This window comes from Piliocolobus tephrosceles, chromosome 8 (genome assembly GCF_002776525.5).
Source record: "Piliocolobus tephrosceles isolate RC106 chromosome 8, ASM277652v3, whole genome shotgun sequence".
NCBI classification, from domain to species: Eukaryota; Metazoa; Chordata; class Mammalia; order Primates; family Cercopithecidae; genus Piliocolobus; species Piliocolobus tephrosceles.
This window is the reverse complement of record NC_045441.1, coordinates 59,372,697-59,394,930: the sequence shown is the minus strand read 5'-3', so window position 1 is coordinate 59,394,930 and position 22,234 is coordinate 59,372,697. Positions and strand designations below refer to the sequence as shown.

At 39.0% G+C, this 22,234-nt stretch overlaps 1 protein-coding gene across 1 annotated transcript in view; it reads left to right on the top strand.

Moving 5' to 3' along the window:
- The window catches only part of DNAH11 (dynein axonemal heavy chain 11), a 371,689-nt gene that overhangs the window by 8,969 nt on the left and 340,486 nt on the right, over nucleotides 1-22,234 (top strand). Inside the window, exons 3-8 of the mRNA XM_031935967.1 lie at nucleotides 6,335-6,531; nucleotides 7,140-7,332; nucleotides 8,605-8,704; nucleotides 11,668-11,879; nucleotides 17,820-18,050; nucleotides 19,569-19,736. Of these exons, the coding sequence (XP_031791827.1) occupies nucleotides 6,335-6,531; nucleotides 7,140-7,332; nucleotides 8,605-8,704; nucleotides 11,668-11,879; nucleotides 17,820-18,050; nucleotides 19,569-19,736 (1,101 nt within the window). The remainder of the gene's footprint in view (nucleotides 1-6,334; nucleotides 6,532-7,139; nucleotides 7,333-8,604; nucleotides 8,705-11,667; nucleotides 11,880-17,819; nucleotides 18,051-19,568; nucleotides 19,737-22,234) is intronic.

Below are 22,234 nucleotides of genomic sequence, written 5' to 3'. Positions count from 1 at the left end.
TGTACGGGTGACATGCGGAGTTTTAATAGTCCATCTTTCATTAATCCCTTTATTACTGGTTGGAGATATTTTCTCCCTTCAGTATAAACGGGATTTTTTTTTCTTTTCTTTTTTTTTTTTTTTGCAAACCACTTCTCTTGGTTGTTTTAGTTTAGTTTGTAAGGGTGTGATTTTTAACCCTCCCCATTGCCTTTTCTAACCCACACGAGGTTATTAATTTTCTTTCCTCCTCTTTTGGAAGGCCCATTATTACTTTTATTTGTCCTTCCTTTATTCCTAATCCTAAACCCAATCTCACAATCAGGTTTCGACCCAGGCTGTTAGTTTCTGCTTTAGGAACATAAAAGTGACCAATTTGTTTTGGTCCCAGTCTAATTAACATTTTCTTGAATATCGGAACGTGAAATCCCTCCCCTTTACCCGATACTATCAGTTTTTCCTTAGAGAGTTCTGTACCCCTTGGTTGGTGAATTAGGGAGGAGCTATCCACACCAGTACCAACCAAAAATGTCACTTCTCTGTTGGGTCCCACCTTCAAATTTATTCAGGGTTCCTGGTGGGACCTACTCAGAAGAAACTCTCCCCCATTCTTCATCAGCAGTCATGAGGTGGATCCCCATTTCTTTTTTCCATTTAGGACATTCTCTTTTAAAATGCCCTGGCTTTACATACTTGTAACATCCACTCATAGTCTTAGGAGCTTTCCCATGTATTTCCCTTCTTTCTTTGTGTTGAAATCTATCATTCCCCTTGTATCCTTCGAGGGGGATCTTGATCTAACCTTTTTTTTTTGACTACGTCTTCCACAGTGGAACCATGAGTTTCACTTTTTTTTTATGCTTCTCTTCCTCCCTCCTTACAAAGACCTTCTGAGCCTCCCTTAGTAATTTCTCAAATGGTTTCTCATTCCATCCATTAGTCCTTTGTAATTTTTTTTTTAATGTCAGGCCAGTTCTTTCTTACAAAGTAAGAATATTAAAACTTTCAAAAGGCCTTGCCCTACTGGGTCCTCTGGATCTAATCTGGAGTATTTTCTTATCTAGTCTCTGACCTTTTGCAGGAATGCAGAGGAAGTTTCCTCTTGGTTTTTGTTGAATCTCCAGTGCCTTTGAGACCTTTTGTGTCCTAGTGGTGGACTTTTTGATCTTTTTTACAGTTAGTTCCCTGAGGTTCTGCATTTGTGTCTGTTCTCTGGGTTTTTTTTTTTTTTTGAGATGGAGTCTCACTCTTGCCCAAGCTGGAGAGCAGTGGTGCAATCTCGGCTCACTGCAACCTCCACCTCCCAGGTTTAAGTGATTATCCTGCCTCAGCCTCCTGAGTAGCTGAGATTACAGGTGCGTACCACCATGCCCGGCTAATTTTTGTATTTTTTTGTAGATATGAGGTTTTGCCATCTTGGCTAGGCTGGTCTCGAGGCCCAGACCTCAGGTGATCCACCCACCTCGGCCTCCAAACGTGCTGGGATTATAGGCATGAGCCACGCACCTGGCTTCTGGGATCATTATTATCTTGTTTGCGATTGACATTTGGAAATTTTTGTTCTGCTGGTAAGACTTCTTGCCCACAGGGTTGTTACCTCTCCCAGATGGTTATGGCCCCCCTCCTAATCATTCCCCTTTCTTTTCCTGTGATAAAGGATACTTGTGCTAGACATCAGCCCAGGTGTAAAAGCTGGGTTCTAGGAATTGATTTCAGCTGGTTTGCTAAACCCAGGGGGATGTTTTAGAAGTGGTTTCATTTCCTTCTTGAAATTCGTAACTTCAGTACTTGTAAGAGGAGCATTTACAAAGCCAATCTCTCCCTGTCTATGGGAACTTCCCTAAGAGGGAATATGCTAGATGTCTGCTGTGTGGAAGGGATAGGGAAGTTCTCAGTATCCCTCTTACACTGTTCTAATTCTTTTCTCAAATTTGGATAAGGATTTAAAGGAGCAGTTGGTTCGACTCCGCCATGGTCTGCAGGTCTTTATTCCTAACCCTCCTGCTGCCCCTTGATTTTCCTGTCCCCTATTTTGTGAGACACATGGAGGCATACGGATGATAGGGGGTCCCAGGGTTTTTCACTGGGCAGGAGCTTTTTACTAGGCTTTTTTTCTTCTTCTTTGAAGGGGAACATGGTGCCTAATTCTTGAACGAGCAGAGAGTGTAACCCATCTCCTGTTGTGAGGATGGGGTTTTATCATTCACATAGAGAATTTAAAGCTTGGCATACCCCATTTTTGTCTGAGCCAAACTTAGGCCAAAAGACCAAAGACTTACGAATGGGGTCTTTAGGCCAGATAAGCAGCAATACTTTATCATTTTTTGCTTTTCCTTGTCCCTGGTTCAAGGGTTGTCCCTTCAATCCTCATTCTTCCCAAAGGACTATCCGGGGGAATGTCAGAGGGAGTCTCTTTGGCTCTTTCTTTCCTTTGGCCCATAGGCCTAGAATTTCTGTATCCCATTTTTGGTCAGTCTTTGTGTCCAAGCTTTTCCCTGTGTACTCAGCCCCCCACTACTGGAGGTTTCTTGCATACCCCAATTGCTTTGCCTGTCTGTGGACATTTCCCTCATGGGAGAACAGAACTACGAATTGGGATTTGAACTCCGCACTTGCTTCATATCTAGGTTACATCTTAGTCACACACACTTGACTTCTGAAAATGCCCAACCACCAAGGCAGTACTTACAGTTCAATTTTCCTCCCTTGCCTCGTACATGACGTTGCCTGGTTGCCGTGGTGCCTGCTTTTCTCCCTGTGTTGCCTCCACTGCCTCCTGAATAACAGTCTTGGGTTTGTTTATGGCCTCTGCAGGGATCCAGGACGCCTGGACAGAACAGGCCACTTAAATTGTGTGGGATGTGTTTCCACTCTCGGCTGGAGTCCTACTCTACACAGGCACAGAGTTCCCAGATGAGCCCCCAAGTTTGTGAGAAACACATTTACCCTTCTGAACCCAAAGAATGGACTTGGAGACACAAAGAACAGTGGAAGAAAGACTTTTAATGGCAGTCTTGCAAGATTGGGTGTCTGGTAGGCAGGCACACCTGGGGCAGTTATAGCAGGTCATTTATCTCCTATCATGCAAGTTCTTCCCCCAGTTCCTCATTAGTTGAGTACTATGGGGTTACAATTCTCACAAACATTGCCTAAGTTTCATTATCCCTCTTATAAGGTTATACCCTGGTCCCTTTCTCCGCTTAAGTTTCGATTTCCCAACAATGAAACTTTCTTCCCTTTTAGGGACTGACCCATTCTCTACATTCTGTTCACTTTTTGTGACTTTCTAGGTGCATGAGCTGTGCAATTTGTCACGTCTGCAGGCTGGCTACTAGTACTTAGATTTATTATGCCTCATAAATGGACTGGTTAAAATGTTTTCTCAGAATAGTAAATAGAGTGAAGTCTGAAACACTACCCAGTACATTAGAAATGTTGAATAACTTTAATTTTCTTTCAGCTTGACTTTTAGAAAAAGCTATTGATGTCAGTGATTTAATCTAGAAAACAGTCTCCCAGTAGGTAATGCATGTTCAGTCCAGCAAATCTAAACTCTTTTTTCTTTCCATTTTTAATCTTAGATTCAAGGGGTACATGTAGTGGTTTGTTACCTGGGTAAATTGTGTGTCATGGGAGTTTGGTATACAGATGGTTTGTTACCCAGGTAATCAGCATAGTATCTGATAGGTAGTTCTTTAGTCCTCACCCTCCTCCCACCTTCCACCTTCAAGAAGGCCACAGTGTCTGTTGTTCTTTTCTTCGTGTCCATGTGTACTCAATGTTTAGCTCCTAGTTATTAATATAAGTGAGAACATGGATGGCCGGGTGCAGTGGCTCACACCTGTAGTCCTACCACTTTGGGAGGCCAATGTGGGCAGATAACTTGAGGCCAGGGGTTTGAAACCAGCCTGACCAGCATTGCAAAATCTCATCTCTACTAAAATACAAAAATTAGCTGGGCATGGTGGCACATGCTTGTAATTCCAGCTACTCAGGAGGCTGAGGCAGGAGAATCACTTGAACCCAGGAGACATGGAGGTTGGGGTGACCCGAGATCTTGCCACTGCACTTCAACCTCAGTGACAAAGTGAGACTCTGTCTCAAAACAAAACAAAAAGTAAGAACATACAGTATTTGGTTTTTCTGTTCCTGTGTTAATTTGCTTAAACCTAAACTCTTCAGCCTGTTTGCAAAGTTCTTCACAAACTACCCCTGCCTTCCTCATAGCCCACGTATTGCCATTTCTCTCAGGGGTGCTGGCTCTATTTCCAGGATTGTCGTACTGGTGGTTTCCTACAAGCACCATACTCCCTGAGTCGCCATGATTTTATCAGTGTTCTGATTTCTGGAATGCTTGTTGTCTTACTTTGTTCAGGTTACTATCACAAAATACCACAGACTTGGTGGGGTATAAACACTGGACATTTATTTCTTACAGTTCTGGAGCTGGAAGTTCAAAATCAAGGCAGTAGTAAATTCAGGTGTCTGAAGGCTACTTCATGGTTTATAGACGGCCCCTTCTAGCTATTTCTTCATATGGTGGAAGGAGCGAACAAGCTCTGTTGGGCCTATTTTATAGGGACACTAATCCCATTCATGAGGACTGGGCCCTCATGATTAATCACCTCCCAAACATGCCACCTCCTAATACCATTGTTTTGGGGGTTAGGATTTCAATATATGAATTTTCAGAGGACATATATATTCACATCATAACAACTGCCTTGCCCTGTTCTTTCATCTTAAAGATTCAAACCAAGTAATGACTTTTCTGGCAAATCTTTCTTAAAACCATTCTCTCCCAGAGGCACATATTTCTCCCATGTTTTCATATGCATCCTAGACATACCTCTGATGGTAGCAGGACGAGCCGCAGACAAAACTCCTCAGACACCGGATTAAAGAAGGAAGAGGCTTTTATTCGGCTGGGTGAGTCGGCAGACTCGCATCTTAAGAGCCGAGCTCCCTGAAGAAGAAATACTTGGCCTTTTTAAAGGCTTACAAATTTAAGGGATCCATGTAAAAGGGTCATGATAAATCAAGCAAGCGTGGAAAACGTGACAGGAGGCTACATGCATCAGCTAACAGAACAAAAAGTTTTGCAGTGCTTTCTCATACAATGTCTGGAATTTACAGATAACACTGGTAGTTTTGGTCAGGAGTTAATATTATTATTATTTTAATGACCAGGGCCAGGTGGTGGTGCCAAGGTCGTCTAGCTATTTATCTTCTGTTTCTTTCCAACTTTTTGCTTTCTCCCCCTTCTCCTGTCTTATAAACTAGGGAAAAGGGGAGATGGGGAAAAGCTGGGAAGGACAACAGGAGAAGTGGTGGTCTCATTCTATATAATCATGGCACATCCTAGCTTGAGCGTCACAGTTCCAGGATCTCACCTACTGAGCTCACTGAGGGCGGGGACTATTTTGTACTAATTTCTGTATTACTAGTTTGACATGTAATGGGTGCTAAGCGGGAAAAGATAATAATAACATTTGGAGACATTTGTTTCAACACCATTCAAAAAGGAAAGTGAATTTTCAGCTTGTTTTTAGTTAACTAGAAGATTGTATCATCAAACTAAACTCTAAAAAGGTAGAATAAACATTTTCTGAGCATTTTGGCTAATTCAAGTTTTATAGTAAAATGTTTATAAACTGGTCAGATTACATATAGATTATATATAAGAAAAATGAAAAAAAGTTTAAAATGAATAGATACTTCAAGGGAAAGCAAGAAGAGACAAACTTCATTAATGCAGCATTCTCTTATTGATTACATAATATATTCCAGACTCTGGAAATGGGAAAAATACTTTTTGAGAGTTTTCACATAGTTTCATTGATGTTTCCCGTTTCATAGTGGAAGAAGTTCTGAATAAGGTCCATGCGGCTGAATAAACATGTTTCTGACTATCCAAACTTTAATCCTCTGGGATGCTACCCAGGGCTTGAGAAGATTAATTTACTTCTAGCTTCCATATGATTCAGAAAGATTGTTTTCATTAATGTGCCTGCCAGTGTGCTCAGTTTGCATTATGAGGGCAGTTTACTTACTTGACATGGCTGCTTATTTCGTGTAGTGTTTGAGTTATTGGGAACCTCCACAAATGTTTGATAAATGGGTAAGTGAATGAACAGGCAGTATGCTAATTCCACTTTGACAGAATTTATGTCTAATTGATTAAGTCTAAATGGGTCACTGACTTTGTCTTCTCTTTGTAGATATCACATTATTGGATGATATTTATGAAACTGGGCGGTTTTGTTGCCAATTTTGTATGACAAGAAAACCTTTGAAGGAATACATTTTCTGTAAATTAATGTAACTGCTTTTAACAATGTTTCTCTTTCTCTAGATTTTAGTGCCAGTTCTTTCTAATAAGAACAACCATAAGTCCTGGTCCTGTTTTACTTCACAAGATATGGAATATCACATAGAAGTCATGAAAAATAAGATGTATATTTTTAGGGGCAAAATGTCTAGAAGAACTCTTCTACCAGTTCCCACTGTTGCAGGAAAGATTGATCTGGATCAGAATTATTCAGAGAACAAGTACGTAACAGTACAGTATATCCAGGATATTAAAATGGAGAGCCAGGCCAGCATGGTGGCTCAGGACTGTAATCCCAGCAGTTTGGAGGCCAAGATGGAAGGGTTGCTTGAGACCAGGAGTTCAAGACTAGTCTGGGCAACATAGTGAGATTTCATCTCTACAAATAAAATCAAATAATAAAATAAAATGGAAAGTCAGCATACCCATTTAATATCACACTCCTAGCAAATTCATTAGCAAATAGAGAATTACAACTACATCATATTTTTAAAATAAGTGCAGAAACACCATGTGTATTATTTCCTTTCAAAGTACGCTTTTAAAAAGCAAATTATACAAAAAGCAAACTATAGTAATTGCCATGCCAATAGCAGTATTCCTTTAGTAAAATGGGTTTTGAGGATATAATTCTTTAACAGTGTTTTTTGAGGTTAGAGACATGTCAATGACAGAATAACATAACCCCATAACTCAAGACCATAAACATAATGGATTTTGAAGAATTTATTTTTAGGAAACTAGTTTATGGAGCCTAAAATAACTTTTAAAATCTGTGTCTTTGGATAAAATGATTCATCTTTGAATTATTTTATTTTAATGTTTGTAGGCCACCACAGTCAAATGAAAGGATAATACTTCATGCAATTGAATCTGTGGTTATTGAATGGTCACATCAAATCCAAGAAATTATAGGAAGAGATTCAGTGCAGCCTTTGTTGAATGATCTTCACTTGTCTCCTCAAGCAGAGCTAGATTTCTGGATGATGAGGAGAGAAAATCTATCATGCATTTATGATCAAGTAAGTAGATAGCCTGAAATTGTAAATTAAATTAGCAAAGTCTCCTGAACAGCAATGACCAATAGTTTTAAAGGTTTAACACACTGTATAATTTACTGGTCTGCCCTCTTTTCTTAATCCAGAGTTCTGTATGTATGGTGTGCACTTTTGACATTAAAGTAACTTTGCCTTTAGGAGAATATTTTGACAGCATTTGAGATGATTGGAAATATTGTGCTACCCTGGAAGAGCAGTACTTCCCCAGGGAAATGTTGAAGACTGGAAAATGTAATTCGTCAACTTAATTGATTTGGGAAGGAGTGAGGTCTTGCTTGGTAGAGAGACACAGCTATGGAAGGACTAACTTCGGTTCCTCTGCTGGGTGCTTGCCATACAAATTACTTAAGGTTCTAAAAGTTAAGACATCCATTCACATGGCTTTTGGAGATTTTCTGAAACAAATTTCATATGGAAAAATTAGTATTTTACATATATAATGTATTAGGTTCTCTGGAAGGATACAACTAATAGGATATATGTATATAGGAAAGGGAGTTTATTAAGGAGAATTGACTCACAAGGATCACAAGGTAAACTTCTACAATAGGCCACCTGTAAGTTAAGGAGCAAGGAAGCCAGTGGTGAATCAGTCTGAGTCCCAAAACCTCAAAAGTGGGGAAGCTCACAGTGCAGCCTTCAGTCGGTCGCTAAAGGCCCAAGAGCCCCTGGCAAACCACTGGTGTAAGTCCAAGAGTCCAAAAGCTGAAGAACTTGGATTCTGATCTTTGAGGGCAGGAAGCATCCAGCATGGGAGAAAGATGAAGGCCAGAAGACTCAGCAGTTCTGCTTTTCCATCTTCTGCCTGCCTGCTCTATTCTTGCTGCTCTGGCAGCTGATTAGATGGTGCCCACCCAGATTGAGGGTGGGTCTGCCTCTCCCAGTCCATTGACTCAAAATGTTAATCTCCTTTGGCAACACCCTCACAGACACACCCAGGAACAATACTTTGCATCCTTCAATCCAATCAAGTTGACACTCAATTATAACTATCACGTATAATAATATATATTCAAATTTAAAAATTTAAATGCAAAATCAAATACAAGGCTAAGAAAACAATGTATTTTAAAAATTATTTTCAACTTGAAACCAGATATCACTTTGAGTGTTAAATACTGAATCACTTGTGAGTGAAATAGAATTTAAATATTTTATTACAGAATGCATGTATTTAGTAATTGAGTTTATATTTATTAAAGTTTTTTTTTTTTTTTTTTTTTTCCTTTAACTTAGCTTCAGGCACCTATTGTCCTCAAAATGGTTAAGATCCTGACAACTAAACAAAGCAGCTATTTTCCTACTCTGAAGGATATTTTTCTGGCTGTGGAAAATGGTAAGACTCTTGTTCCTCAGCCTGGCATCAATATCACCATCTGCTCATGATCCAGCCCTTGCCTGCTTGGCCTTGACATTTACCCTTCCGCCATGTTCGGGGAGTGATTGCTCTTGGCTCTTCTGATGATAAATTCATCTCACCCTTTGTACTTTATTCTCCACCCATACTAAACTACTTTTAGTTTATCTGGTATGTAGTAGATACCTGCCAAAGTGGCTCCAGATTGAAATTTTAATTAGACTGTTTGTGGAGGAGTGAGGCCTTCAGTATTTAGCAGAGGAAAAAAATAACTCTGGATAGAGGTTTTCCAGTCAACAGATTGGGCTATGATGAGTCCAGTTATTCACCAGTTCAGTTCTCTGAGTGTGTTTGATATCCACCAGTTATTTAGCTTGCAAACACTCAAAGCCATCATTGAAGTTTTGGTGAAGATGAAATGTACAGAGTGGAGGGCTTGTTGAATTTTGAATAGACAATGCATGCATCTTATTACAAACCAGGAATCATAAAATGATACCCAGTTGACAGTCTTCTCACCATCCTTGTCCTTCCACTGTCTAGTTTCAGCCCCACCCAAAGATGACAATCCTGCTCAGTTCCTTGATTTCTGTTCATGTTTCTTTGCACATGGATAAGCATTTACTTATGGATATACATGATACTGAGGCTTTAAATAATACAATTGGAGGTAATATGGACAAGTAACGTTTTTTTGTTTCTAACAGTAAAAAGTTTATTTTTCCCATGTGACATTTGGAATGTTAGGAAATCCTGAAAATTCACTTCAAGTATGTTTTAATACATCTTTAGGGTTTTCTGCATGAATTCGGTTTAAAAAGAGGGCATAAGATAAGGACGAATATATACAGCAGGGGCTCTGTAAGATCTGAATTCCTGTCCCAACCCCGCTTACTGAACATTTAAATTTGCTAAGCCTCTCGTTTGTACTGGCCTATTAACACCTTCCTTGAAGAATTGCTACGTGGATTTAGTATTTCTCAATCTTGTCACAATCAACATTTTGGGTTAGATAATTTTTTGTTGTGGGGGGGCCATCTTACATATTGTAGGATATTTAGCAGTATCTCTGGCCTTTACCTGCTGGCGCCATCCCTGTTGTGGTGATCATAAATGTCTCCAGACGTGGCCAAATGTCCCCTGGGGGCAAGATGTCTCCTGGTTGAGAACCACTGGGTTAGGGATAGCATAGTATACACTGTGCGAGGTACTGGGCATGTAGTAAGTATGCTTCAATAAATAGAAGCTCTTGGCATTTTTTTCTTCTGTGTTAGCATAGGACGAAAATTTTCTCTGGATACAGCTTCTGCAAGAATGAATCCCAGGGTCCTCTGAGCCGTATGTGTGTGTGGCCTGGAGATACTGAAATAAAACACTTCTCAATAGAACAAGTGGCCCAAACCCATGGTCAAGTTGGAGGAAGAAAGCTCTTCTCAAAGACATACTTCAGGCATTGTGGAGTCACCAGACATGCTGATCACATTTTAAGGACACTTAATATTTCAGGGCACTTACCTACTAGATACAGTTATTTAATGTTGACATAAACATTGATAAAAATACTAATTTTGAAACATGAATACATCTTGAAAAGAAAATAATTCCTGAACATTCTTTTTATTGTTACATAGACAGATTAATTGGTTACACATCAAGTGGCTGGGTGCGTCCTTGACTCCCGGTGACAAAATTCAGCAGGGTTTTTTGTTTTTTTGTTCTTGACACAAGCCTTTTGGGTTAACACCAAAAACTAGAATTTACTTGACCTTGTTCCCTACTTTCATAATAAAATTTGTTCTCAGTTCATCGGGGGTATTTGTAGCCTTGGGAGCAAAATGGAATATCATGGAAATCCATTTAGGGTATATTAAAAGGACCAGTGCTAAGCAAGAGAAAACTTTGGATTCGATTAAGCAGTCATTAATGAGAGTTAAATATTTAAATGTTTCTTCATATCTATAGCATTCTTTGGTTTGATTTTTTTCTTTTTCTTTTTTGGAGACAGAGTCTTGCTCTGTTGCCCAGGCTGGAGTGCAGTGGTATGATTATGGCTCACTGCAGCCTCGACCTCCCAGGCTCAAGTGCTCCTTCCACCTCAGCCTCCTGAGGAGCTGGGACCACAGGCAACTGCCACCATGTGCAGCTAATTTTTAAGTTTTTTGTAGAGATGAGGTCTTGCTATGTTGCCCAGGCTGGTTTCGAACTCCTGGACTCAACTAATCCTTCCAAAGTGCTGGGATTACAAGCATGGACCACTGCACCTGGCCCTCTATAGCATGTGGAAAAAAAATATTTACCATGCTTAACATTTGTTTTATTGAAATAAAATTCATGTAACATAAATTAACAATTTTAAAGTATATAATTCATTCAAGTTTTAGTACATTCATGATGTTGTACAACCTCACCTCTGTCGAGTTTCAAAATACTTTCATCACTGTTCTTAACAATTTTAAGTTAAACCTTTATTAATAATATTTTTCTCAGTCATTGCATGAGTTACTGTCATAGGAAACTGGAATGAGAGAGTAAACAATTCAATTGTGCTCGTAGAAGGAATTAACATTCTAGTGATGAAGTTTGTAATCCAAGCCATAAAGTGACAACATTGCAGAGAGGTTTTATTCCCACAGTTTCCACAGGGTTGAGTAAATTTCTTTAGACTCCAGGGGTATTTTCCCCTTGGGTTTTCCATCACAATTTATTTATGCTATGTGGGTAACTAGATCAGTGCTCTCCCAAATGACTGAGTTACAGATGGACAGTGTCTAAAGTCTTCCACATTGCTCATGTGTAGATTGTAGGATAAGTAATATAAAGGGAACTATGACAACATTTAAGTGTGGCTGTGTTGTTTTACATGGCTCTCTTCTACATGTAAAGTGAATTTAGAAAAAAAAAAAAAAATGGGAATCATGTTAATGATGGTTCTTTGCTTTCAGCTCTTCTCGAAGCCCAAGATGTGGAACTTTACCTGAGACCTCTGAGGAGACACATCCAATGTCTCCAGGAGACAGAATTCCCACAGACCCGCATATTAATCGCTCCATTATTTCATACCATCTGTCTGATCTGGAGTCATTCCAAGTTTTATAACACCCCTGCTCGGGTTATAGTTTTATTGCAAGAGTTTTGTAATCTCTTCATTAACCAGGTATGAAGCATCAAAAAACAGGAACAGTAAGAATTGTTGCTGTGAGGTAGGTTTTACTAGACTAGTGAAGAATAATCTAGTATACAGTAAGAACACCATCTTTCTTTTTCTTTTTTGAGAAAGGACATTTATGGTAACAAAGGCCAAGTAACCTTTTAATCCTAAATTGCAGAAAGCTATGAAAATAAGTCAGACATAAAGGACAAGTTGTTGGCGGGTTTTGTTTGTTTAATATCTGTACCTTTCTTCAAAAGGCTTTAAGGCAGCTTCCAGTAAAAGATGTGTAGTACCTTCTTTGTAGCCTTCCTTTCATTTTCACAGAAACACTGATAAAAGCCTTTTGGAAAGCGTGGTAAGTTAAGAGCATCTGGCAAAAAGAAAATCCTAAGAATATAGTAGTAGAATTGTATTGAAAAACTTCTGATTCATTGTTGGTCTTTTAAAATCTCTTTTATAAATGCTTCTCTATTCCTTACTCAACCTGCGAAATGTTTAAAAAAAAAAAAAAAAAAGGCCAGCTCCCTCTGTGTCCTCATCCTGTCTATGTGAATGTGGATTCTTCTATGTAATTTGAGAGCTAAAAGATACTTGGATACTACATAATCCAGTGGTTCTTATTTGGAGGTGCGTCTTAGTCTGCTCAGGCTTCCATAGCAAAGTACTATGGACTGGGTAGGTTAAACGTCAGAATTTTATTTTTTCTCACAGTTCTAGAGGCTGAAAGTCTGAGGTGAGAGTGCCAGTGAGCTCAGGTTCTGGTGAGGGACCTCTTCCTGGCTTGCTAATGACTGGCTGCCTTCTCACTGTGTCCTCACTTGGCCATCTTCTTTTTTTATTTTTTTAATTTTATTTTTAATTTTTTTTTTTTTTTTTTTTTTTTTGAGACGGAGTCTCACTCTGTCACCCAGGCTGGAGTGCAGTGGCCGGATCTCAGTTCACTGCAAGCTCCGCCTCTCGGGTTCACGCCATTCTCCTGCCTCAGCCTCCCAAGTAGCTGGGACTACAGGCGCCCGCCACCAAGCCCACCTAGTTTTTTTGTATTTTTAGTACAGAGGGGGTTTCACTGTGTCAGCCAGGATGGTCTTGGATCTTCTGACCTCGTGATCTGCCCACCTCATCCTCCCAAAGTGCTGGGATTATAGGCGTGAGCCACCGTGCCCAGCCAGCCATCTTCCCCTTATAAGACCACAGTCCTATCGGATTAAGTCCCCATCTTTATAACCTCATTTAATCACAGTTACCTCCTAAAGACCCTATATCCAGATACAGTCACATTGGGAGTTAGGCTTTCAACATATCAATTTGAAGGGACACAATTCAGATATTTTTCAAATGAATTAACCAAGACTTGAAAAATGATGTTATTTGCTCAATTTCCCTGGGAAGTTAAGAGGAAAGCCAGACCAGAGAACAGGTCTGCAGACTTGCAGCTTAGAGTTTCTGGAGTATGAGGTTGCATTGTTAATGTTTTTCATCTCTTTCCCTCTCTGATTCTGAAAAGATGGAGTGCTGTGTGGGAAAGGCTTTGGACCCAGACCAACCTGGATTCAAATCTAATTGACCCACTTAAGGGAAGTTAAATTACTCCTCAGTTTCCACATCTGTCAGTGGGGATAATGCCTAGTCCATGGCTATTGCAAGGATTAAAAGATAACCTAAGTGAAATCCCCAGCATTGCTTGGTGTTTAATCGAGTTTCAGTAAATGTTAGTTGCCTTTTATTCTTTTACAAACTGTTGACTTACAGGCTAGTTGCAGCTGTTGGTAGGAGATAACAACAGGTCGATCCCTTGCTATATTTTATCATCATCTCCTCTCTGCTTTTGTTCATTTTCTGTTACTCTGTTGGGCAAACTCCGTTTTGCCCTTCTGTTAAAGAGGTTCCCTGGACCCTAATGGCTTGGGTCTCTATGTAAAACACCACAATCACTGTTGCAGGGCCAAAAACTATCACTACCCCTTCCCCCAAACCCCTTTTTAGGGACCTATTTCTCATTTTGAGAATAATTGAAACTGTTTCACTGCAAATCCTTGTTAATGTATAAATGACGGAGGAGACTATTTGTTAGCACAGGTGACTTATTGTAAGTCCTGGTTATCTGTAAGCCTGTAAACTTCTCATGTCTGGCTTCTAGTCTGTGTCAACAGCCAGATTCTGCCAAGCTCCTGATAAAATAATGTGGCTTCTCTTGTTCCTTAGTTCTGGCTTCTATCCAAAGGTTTCATTGACCCGATTCCTTTGATTCTATGAACGGCAGATTTCAGACTTTGTGGTAAATATGCCCAACATGTTAGGAGTCAAAAGTTAACAATTAGCCAGTGTCCATAGCTAGTTCCCTGAAGCACTAACCACCAGCCACCAATTTTACTACTTTTATATAGTTATTTAACAAACACTATATAATACTTACTTTGTTCAGGAGCTTTTCCAAGCCCTTTACAAAAATTCAAAAGTTAAGTCCTCATAGCAACACTACGACATAGGTATTATTAGTAGCTTCATTTTATAATGAAAAAAACCCTGAAGCCTAAGAAGATAAGTAACTTTCCAACACACCAAGTCAATAATAGAGTTCTCACCCATTATACCATGCTCCATATTTAAAAATAAGTTTTTTTCATGTCTAAATGTGACCTAATACATGGTATGCTAATGATAATTGTAAAATATTCTCATTGCATAGTGTTGGAACAGTGGAAATAGTTCTGCAGTTTTATCACTGTATTAAGCATTTATACATTTTATCATATGTACAGTTTTGTACTAACTTCTCGAAAGATGATTTTGTTATTGCTGTACATGTAAGTTGCTTCCAGCCTCCTTGATTATAAACAACATGCAGAAAACTATACAAAGATCCCCTGTTTTGACTGGAATAATTGGCTTACTATAAATTCCTGATGTTGGTTAAAGGGTGCAATCTTTTCATGGCTCTTGAGCAATATTTGATACTTAGAAATTATTTTCTAAAAGGTTATATCAATTACATTGCTATTATCAATGTGTAAAAGGTTTCACTATGACCTGTCAACTTGGAGCATTGCCATCTTTAAAAAAATTGGGGGTCATTTATTGTGTTCTAGTGGTAACATGTTTTTAAATTTGTACCTTGCACGATATGTGTGATTACACATTTTATGTTTTCTATAATTGTATTTCCTCTTGTCACCTACATGTTCTTTGCTTTCATGAATTTATTGATCCAGTTTTTGTGAAAATTCAAACCCTTCTTATGTTACATATTAGAGGTCATAAGCTGACATGCTATCAGCTCATTTGGCCCAAAGGTCAATGCAGTGTTTTTATTTTGTATAATATTTTTTAATTTAAAAATTGTTGTTAATACTTAAATTGGATAGATCTCATTTAAATGCCAGCATTTCAGCCTCCACTGCAAACTCAGAGATCTTGCTACATTGCTTGCGCCATCCCCGTAGGCGCAGCCAGTGACTATAGCTTCAAATGCTGCTTTAGGTGAAACAGGTGCTGTCTAGATGACCATGGCCTTCTCCGTTCACGGTCGTTTCTGATCTACTTTACTCAGTTTCATTATATGCCTGACCCTGTGACTGGAATGCCAGTCAGAGTCAGAAACCCTTTGTTACTTTAAAAACAACTGTATTTCTTTTCTCGTTTTCTAGTGGTGACCACTAACATCATTATTTAGGCTAGACACATAAAATGCATCACCTGTTCACCTTGCATGCTAGCACAGGCTTTGCTAATGGGGTCTTAATGCCTTGCCTTTCTTCTCTGGTAACCTGACTCTACTCCCTGGTCCTTGTGTGTCATTACTACTCTAGCCACTACCTTGTCTATTCCATGGCTTGGTGTATCTGTTGTAGACATTGTCACCTACAAGATCCTAGTTAAGGAAGAGTTTAAGTCTGAGTAGTCGAGTGTGGAGTAGAGCTGTCAGGATTGAGCTAAAATAACAGTCCATAAAAACACATGCCAAAGAATAGAGAAGCAGCAGCAGAGAGACAAGCCTCAAACTAACAATATCATTGGTAAATTGGTTAATCGATCAGCTTATTGATAAATAAGTTGGCTAACAGTATTTTAGTTTATCAGGCCTCTGAAGTGGGACCAGTTCATCCTAAATCTGGCGGCTTTTAGCTTGTTTGTGCTGGTACCATTAAGTATGCGATGATAGAGCTGCTGTGGTTAGACATGCTCCAGAGCGGGTACTGTGAGAGGTCTAAAAGAATTTAGAGTTTATGAGCTAAAAGGGATTTTGAGAATCACCTAATTCATTTCCCTCATTTTGCAGCTAAGGAAATAGATCCTCTGAGACAACTTAGCTAGTATCACAAAAGTAGTTCGTGGTCCCCAGAAGGGTCACAGCCAGCCCCTGCCTCAGGTCATGCTTTTTCCCTCACACACTCTGCCTCCCCATGCAAGGAGACAGACTGGGTGTTTTCATTTAGGACATTAGGTACTATCACCTGTCTTAGGAGGCCTTACTCAACAGTGGTCTGTATGAACAGGTGGTTCCTTGTCTATGATTGTCTCATCTGTGTGAGGGCCAGCCAGGAAGCACAGGAATAAACATTAAGCATGGATTGTCCTAGGGACGTTACTTTAAATACAAGTAATTAGGTAACAGGGGGCTGCTAAAGCAGAAGGGGCCACTCAAGCAAAAGATGGAGTCGTTTGCCATAGATTTTTAAGCATCCTAAAGAGACACATTTACTATAAAGAATACATAAGAGATAAAGGTATATGGAATATACCATATACCATATCAAAGTGTAAGTTCTTTTAAAATTCACATTGCTAAGGGATTCCTGGTGGTTCTCTTCACTGTCCTGAATGACTTGCTATTATAGCAGCCCTCCTGTGGAGGTTAATTTTCTATCAAATGTAATTGGGAAATAAAAGCTTAGATTGGGAAGGAGTCTAATCAGTAGGGGTTTTAGATACTGATACTAAATGAATGATTTTCTTATTGCCTTACAAATTCATGGCACAGACCCTATATTGCCTGTAAAACTGTTTTCATTAATGGGAAGTGGAAGGTCATATGCCTACATTTAGGGAAGAAGTGCTTCTCTCTGCTATTTTGAACTCAGGGCTTTCATTACATTATCCATTGACATCTTGAACAACTTTCTAAGCAACCACAAAATTGAAGGCACACAAATTAAACCTATAATTTATATGAGGTTAAGATGCATCAGGAAGAGGTAGCATACAAAAGAACCTTCAGAATGCACAAGTTCTTGGTCCTTGAAGAGGGGAATTCTGAATGTGGGTATCAAATATGAAGAGAGAAGAAGTTGGGAGTGTTGGTTGGTCCCATGAGAATTTGACCAGTGCCACATGGATCTTCTAGTCTTTTCTTTCTCTTTTACCCTTCTCTTCCTTTCTTTTCCTCTATTCAAAACTAGTTCATGTGGCACATGTCAGCTAGACTGTATGTCCTGTAATGTTACTTAAGCCCCCAGAAGAGAAGTTTGCTAACTTGAAAGAATTTCCACTGTTACACACTCCTAATCAGGTCTTTCCCTTTGCATGTGGCCCTGAACTACCAGATACAGTGAGTGTACTTTAAAAATTCATGTTCTGATAGATTTCCTTGTCTGGCTTATATATTCTTTATATGAGAAAATGATTGTTCAGAATATTTGCTGGCGGGCACACTCATGCAAATTACATGACAGTTGTCATATAATGAGGCTTAGTGACAATTTAGTCATTTGTTAGAATGTAAATAATCCAGAAGTTGTAGGGTCCCCTGTATATAATTCTAACTTATACAAGTATGTAATCGAAGTCCAAGTAGCTGAATTTCTAGAATTTGTGCTTTCTTTCTTTCAGCATTGCTGGCCCACCTTTAGATATTGGCATTTAAAAATGATTCTTCGAAACAGAGACAGTTACAGGGAAGAATTATTAAACACTGTTTTGATCATTGTTCCCTTTCGTTAAATCTAGGCAACAGCTTTCCTTTCACCTGAGGACCTTTTGAAGGGAGAAATAGAGGAGTCTCTGGAAAAGGTGCAGGTGGCTGTTAACATCTTAAAGACTTTCAGAAACTGCTTTTTCAACTATAGAAAAAAATTGGCAAGCTATTTTATGGGAAGTAAGCTGAGACCGTGGGATTTCCAGTCTCATCTGGTGTTTTGCAGATTTGACAAGTTTCTTGATCGTTTGACAAAAATAGAGGTATTCTTTTTTTCTTTCACGTATTCATGTTGAAGGTGGGTGCAAAAAGGCGGTAGCTTTTCACATGATTCATGGAACGGTTTACTTTACATCGTAGGTGGAGGCCTCCTTTCTCAGTGATTCTCAATAAGGAGCGCAGCAGGCCAATGCTGTGATGATACAAGGGCAATTTTTAAATCTTTCATTTTGATTTTTTAAAAGTTCATTTTTGATTCTGTTATTACACTGAGTATAAGTAAATCTCTTTTTATATCAGTGAATGTTAGAATTTACTAATCTGGAAGAGTGTTGTAAATCAGGAAGCAGTAAACTAATCCTCTGTAAATAAATCCACTTTTCTTTTTATATATTTAATCCTTAAAATTGCTATTTCATACCCTAAAACCCATTGGATAATTTAAATTATCACACTATTTTTTAGTATATGAATATATGCTATACTATAAAAATATTAAAACCACTGGTAAAAATAAAACATGGAAATATGTGCTCTATAAATTAAACACATACAACACACAAACTCTTACACTTGTATGGTGCCTATTGGCATAGATTTTTTTTTAAAAAAGTTTAAATTGATGACACTGCCTTATTTTCTTTGTAAAGCTGTAAGAATTTTGGACATTGTCATTTATATAAGATTTGTTTTATTTCATTCAAAATTAGAGCTTTATGTCTTGAGAATTCTCATAATCACTTAAATGAGTCTGAATGCCTGTTCTGTCTCTGAATGGGAAATACCTAATGAATGTGAAATACCTAATGAAGGGCAGCTTACATATCCCTTCCTGGGCTCACTTTCAGTAAAGTAGCTGACTCACTGCAAAGTATGGGGTGATGAAAACAGGAGTTTTGGATACTACCTGGGGATCTGACTTACATTTAGGAGGATATAAAACTGGGGGAGTTATATGTCTAGCTATGGTAAATTAGAGGTTGCTTGCACAGAGAGATAGTTTTTATTTTTATTTTCTTTTCTCTTCTCTTCTCTTCTCTTCTCTTCTCTTTTCTTTCTTTTTGTAGAGACAGGGTCTCATACTGTCGCCCAGGCTTAAGTGCAGTGGTGTGAACACAGCTCACTGCAGCCTTGACCTCCTGGTTCAAGTGATCCTCCCGCCTCAGCTTCTCAAGTAGCTAGGACTACAGGTGCATGCCACCATGCCTAGTTCAATTTTTTGTGTTTCGTAGAGACAGAGTCTTGCCTTGTTGCCCAGGTTGGTTTCAAACTCCTGGGCTCAAGCAATCCTCTTGCCTTGGCCTCCCAAAGTGCTGGGATTACAAGCATGAGCCACTGCACCTGGACAGTGAGAGTTAATTTTTAATAAATATGAAAATGGGAGAGTAATTTTAAAAATTAGCAATGACTTTGTTAATTAAATAATTAATATTTATTTTCTGTCATGTAAGTGTCCATTGACTCATTGATTTTGAACACTTGAAAATGTTCTTGATTTGAAACTTTAAAATATTTTGCTGCTCAATGTAGTGGAAAGGTCTTTACTGTGTTTTTTTACAAAGGATATATTTGTCAGCACTTTGGAATTTGAAAAGCTGGAAAGACTGGAATTCGGTGGTACCAAAGGAGCAATTTTAAATGGACAAGTTCATGAGATGAGTGAAGAATTTATGGAACTCTATAAAGTTTTTAAACAGAGCACTTATGACCCATCTGATTGCAATAACATGGTAATGTTGTACCTTTGCATTTTCATTTCATGGGATCCTATAATTTTATAGCTGAAAAGGAAGATCGGTCTCGGTAATAATAGGAGCCATCCATTCCAACATCTCTAGGACCAAATGACTTGCTGAAGTCTTGTAGCTACTTAGTTAGTAGATCAGGGATCAGAACTTAAGCTTTTGCGTTTTCAGTTCAGAATGATGGCTGATAAAACTGCAGACCTCAGTCTGGATTTGTATCTTGTTTGTGTATACTAAACAGAAACTTTCAACACTAACTCAGTTTGATCTGATGTCCATGTAACTCATGTGCTGCTTTATTTTAGCCTTTTCTTGAATCACTGGATATTTTTTTTTTTCACCTGAACACTTGGTTTCACCCCATTCATTACGTGTATCATTAGCATGTTGGTTGTTTCTTATAATTTTTGTTATTCTTGAGAGCTGATTATAATTTCATATTTCCAACCACAGGAAAGGAGGAAGCTTTCTGAGTTAAGCTGCTGCTGTGCTCTGTCAGTTCCAGCATGTTAGTAGCCAGGGAACTACCTGTGAGCATCCCTGCAGTTCTAGGATAAAAATAGCTTCATTTTAGTAGTTTGCCAAGAACAGTGAAACCCAAGTCCAAAAGAATGAGGATTTAGCTCTTGTTCTTATTATTTTATACATGAGTTTATTCACTGTTGTTTATATTTGGCCAAACAATCGATTCTTTGAAATGTACGAGTGCAGTATGATAGCTTTATAAGGATGTAGTTAGCAAACTTAAGCCCTCTGAATTGTAGTCAGTTTTGGAAAGTGGAGTGAATGGTAGGACACTGCTATAGTGGGTGACTCTTTGCTAAATCAGGGTCCTACAGTTTGTGAAAATGTATGAGGAATATAGGATCATGGTGATGAATAATTTGAGTGAGCTCATCCCCAAAGCCTTGTAAGATGCCTGGCACTTGGAAGGCTTTCAATAAATATGTACAGAATGGGATTCTTCAGAGAGCCTCTAGGTTAGCCCCGCTGAATAAGCTAGTGGAGGAGGAGTGTGAGGCTGAGCCTGCATAAGATCCTTGGGGACATTTGAATAGCAAGAGAGTCTTGATTTTGTTACAACTGCAAACACTGGCAAGTTTTCAGAGTGCCAGAATTAGAGAATGTGGCCAGGTTTGATTGATGTCACTGCCTTGGCAATGCCGAAGGTCCTGATTTTACTCCTGTCTCTGCCTAAGGCCTGCATAGCCACAAACATGTAGGAATAGAAAAGTCATTTGCTCTTGAGGTATATACCGGCTTGGTATTTGTATTTTGGAAGCCCCTTCTATTTTGCAGAGAAGGTGGGCAGTGTTTACCTCTGATCTTCAGTCTGGTTGGAGACATCATAACCTTCCCCTGAAGTTCCCTTCATCCTCCTGTCGGATTCTTGCCTTAGAGTGTAGAAGCTCCTTGAGTTTGGTCATTCCCTAAAATTAAAACATGCATTAACTAAAAGTTAACTTAATCGGCATACTTACGTTGAAGACGACCATTGCTTTTTTAAAAAATGTGTCTTGGCTCTCATTATTACTTTAAAATACTGCATTTATCGTATATTTTTGCTTAATAAGCTGTTCATTTTGGTGCTTTTTAGCTGAGTTCCTTGTACTTTGACTTCATGATGAAATCAGTTGGTAATTATTTCAACAAATGACTTCCAACCTACTGTATGCATGTATTTGTATGGGCATATGAATACATGCCCAAACCCTGCCCTTCCCCTCCCATTGCATACGGCCCCGTGTTCCTGTTCCTGCTCCGTCCCCTCTGACTACAGACTAGTGCTTATATAACAGGGAAGTGTGTCAGGGTCAGCCATTCTGCCCTTTGGTATATACATGGTTTAAATATGTTCCAGTAAATTAAAGAAATGATCACTGGTAATTTGCTGTTTGAAATGCTGTTGTCTGTCTGGGAGACAGAGGTTGGAGTGAGCTGAGATCGCACCATTGCACTCCAGCCTGGGTGACAGAGTGAGACTCTGTCTTAAAAAAAAAAGGGAAGAAGGGAGGGAGGGAGGAAAAAGCCTATTAATCAGGCTTTGAGCCTTGGTGTACCAAAAGGTTTGCTGCTGTGGTCCATTTACAGATTGTGGAGATTTTATCAGGTGTACCCACACAAATGGTTTTGGGTTTCTCAATTAGTGAATGTTGCTTTAGGTATTTTCTTTGACATCTTTTTAGGGGACTGTTTGAAATCTAGACAATTATGAGAAGAAACTTGCTTTTTTCATAATTGATGTTGAACAGTTAGTCCAGCAATATTAGACTCAGTAATTTTGCTGTCATTCTATGGTGTTTCTTGATGAAATCCCTCAGATACCTAAGCAAAGATGGTAGCTGTTCTTCTTGAGGGTGATCTCTTGTCTCTACTTAGTCTCTGTTAATGAGAGCCAATTAATATTTATGGAACAAGTGCTGGGTGCCAGGCATTGTGCCAGAGTTTTCCCACATTGTATACCTGCTTAATTCTCACTATCA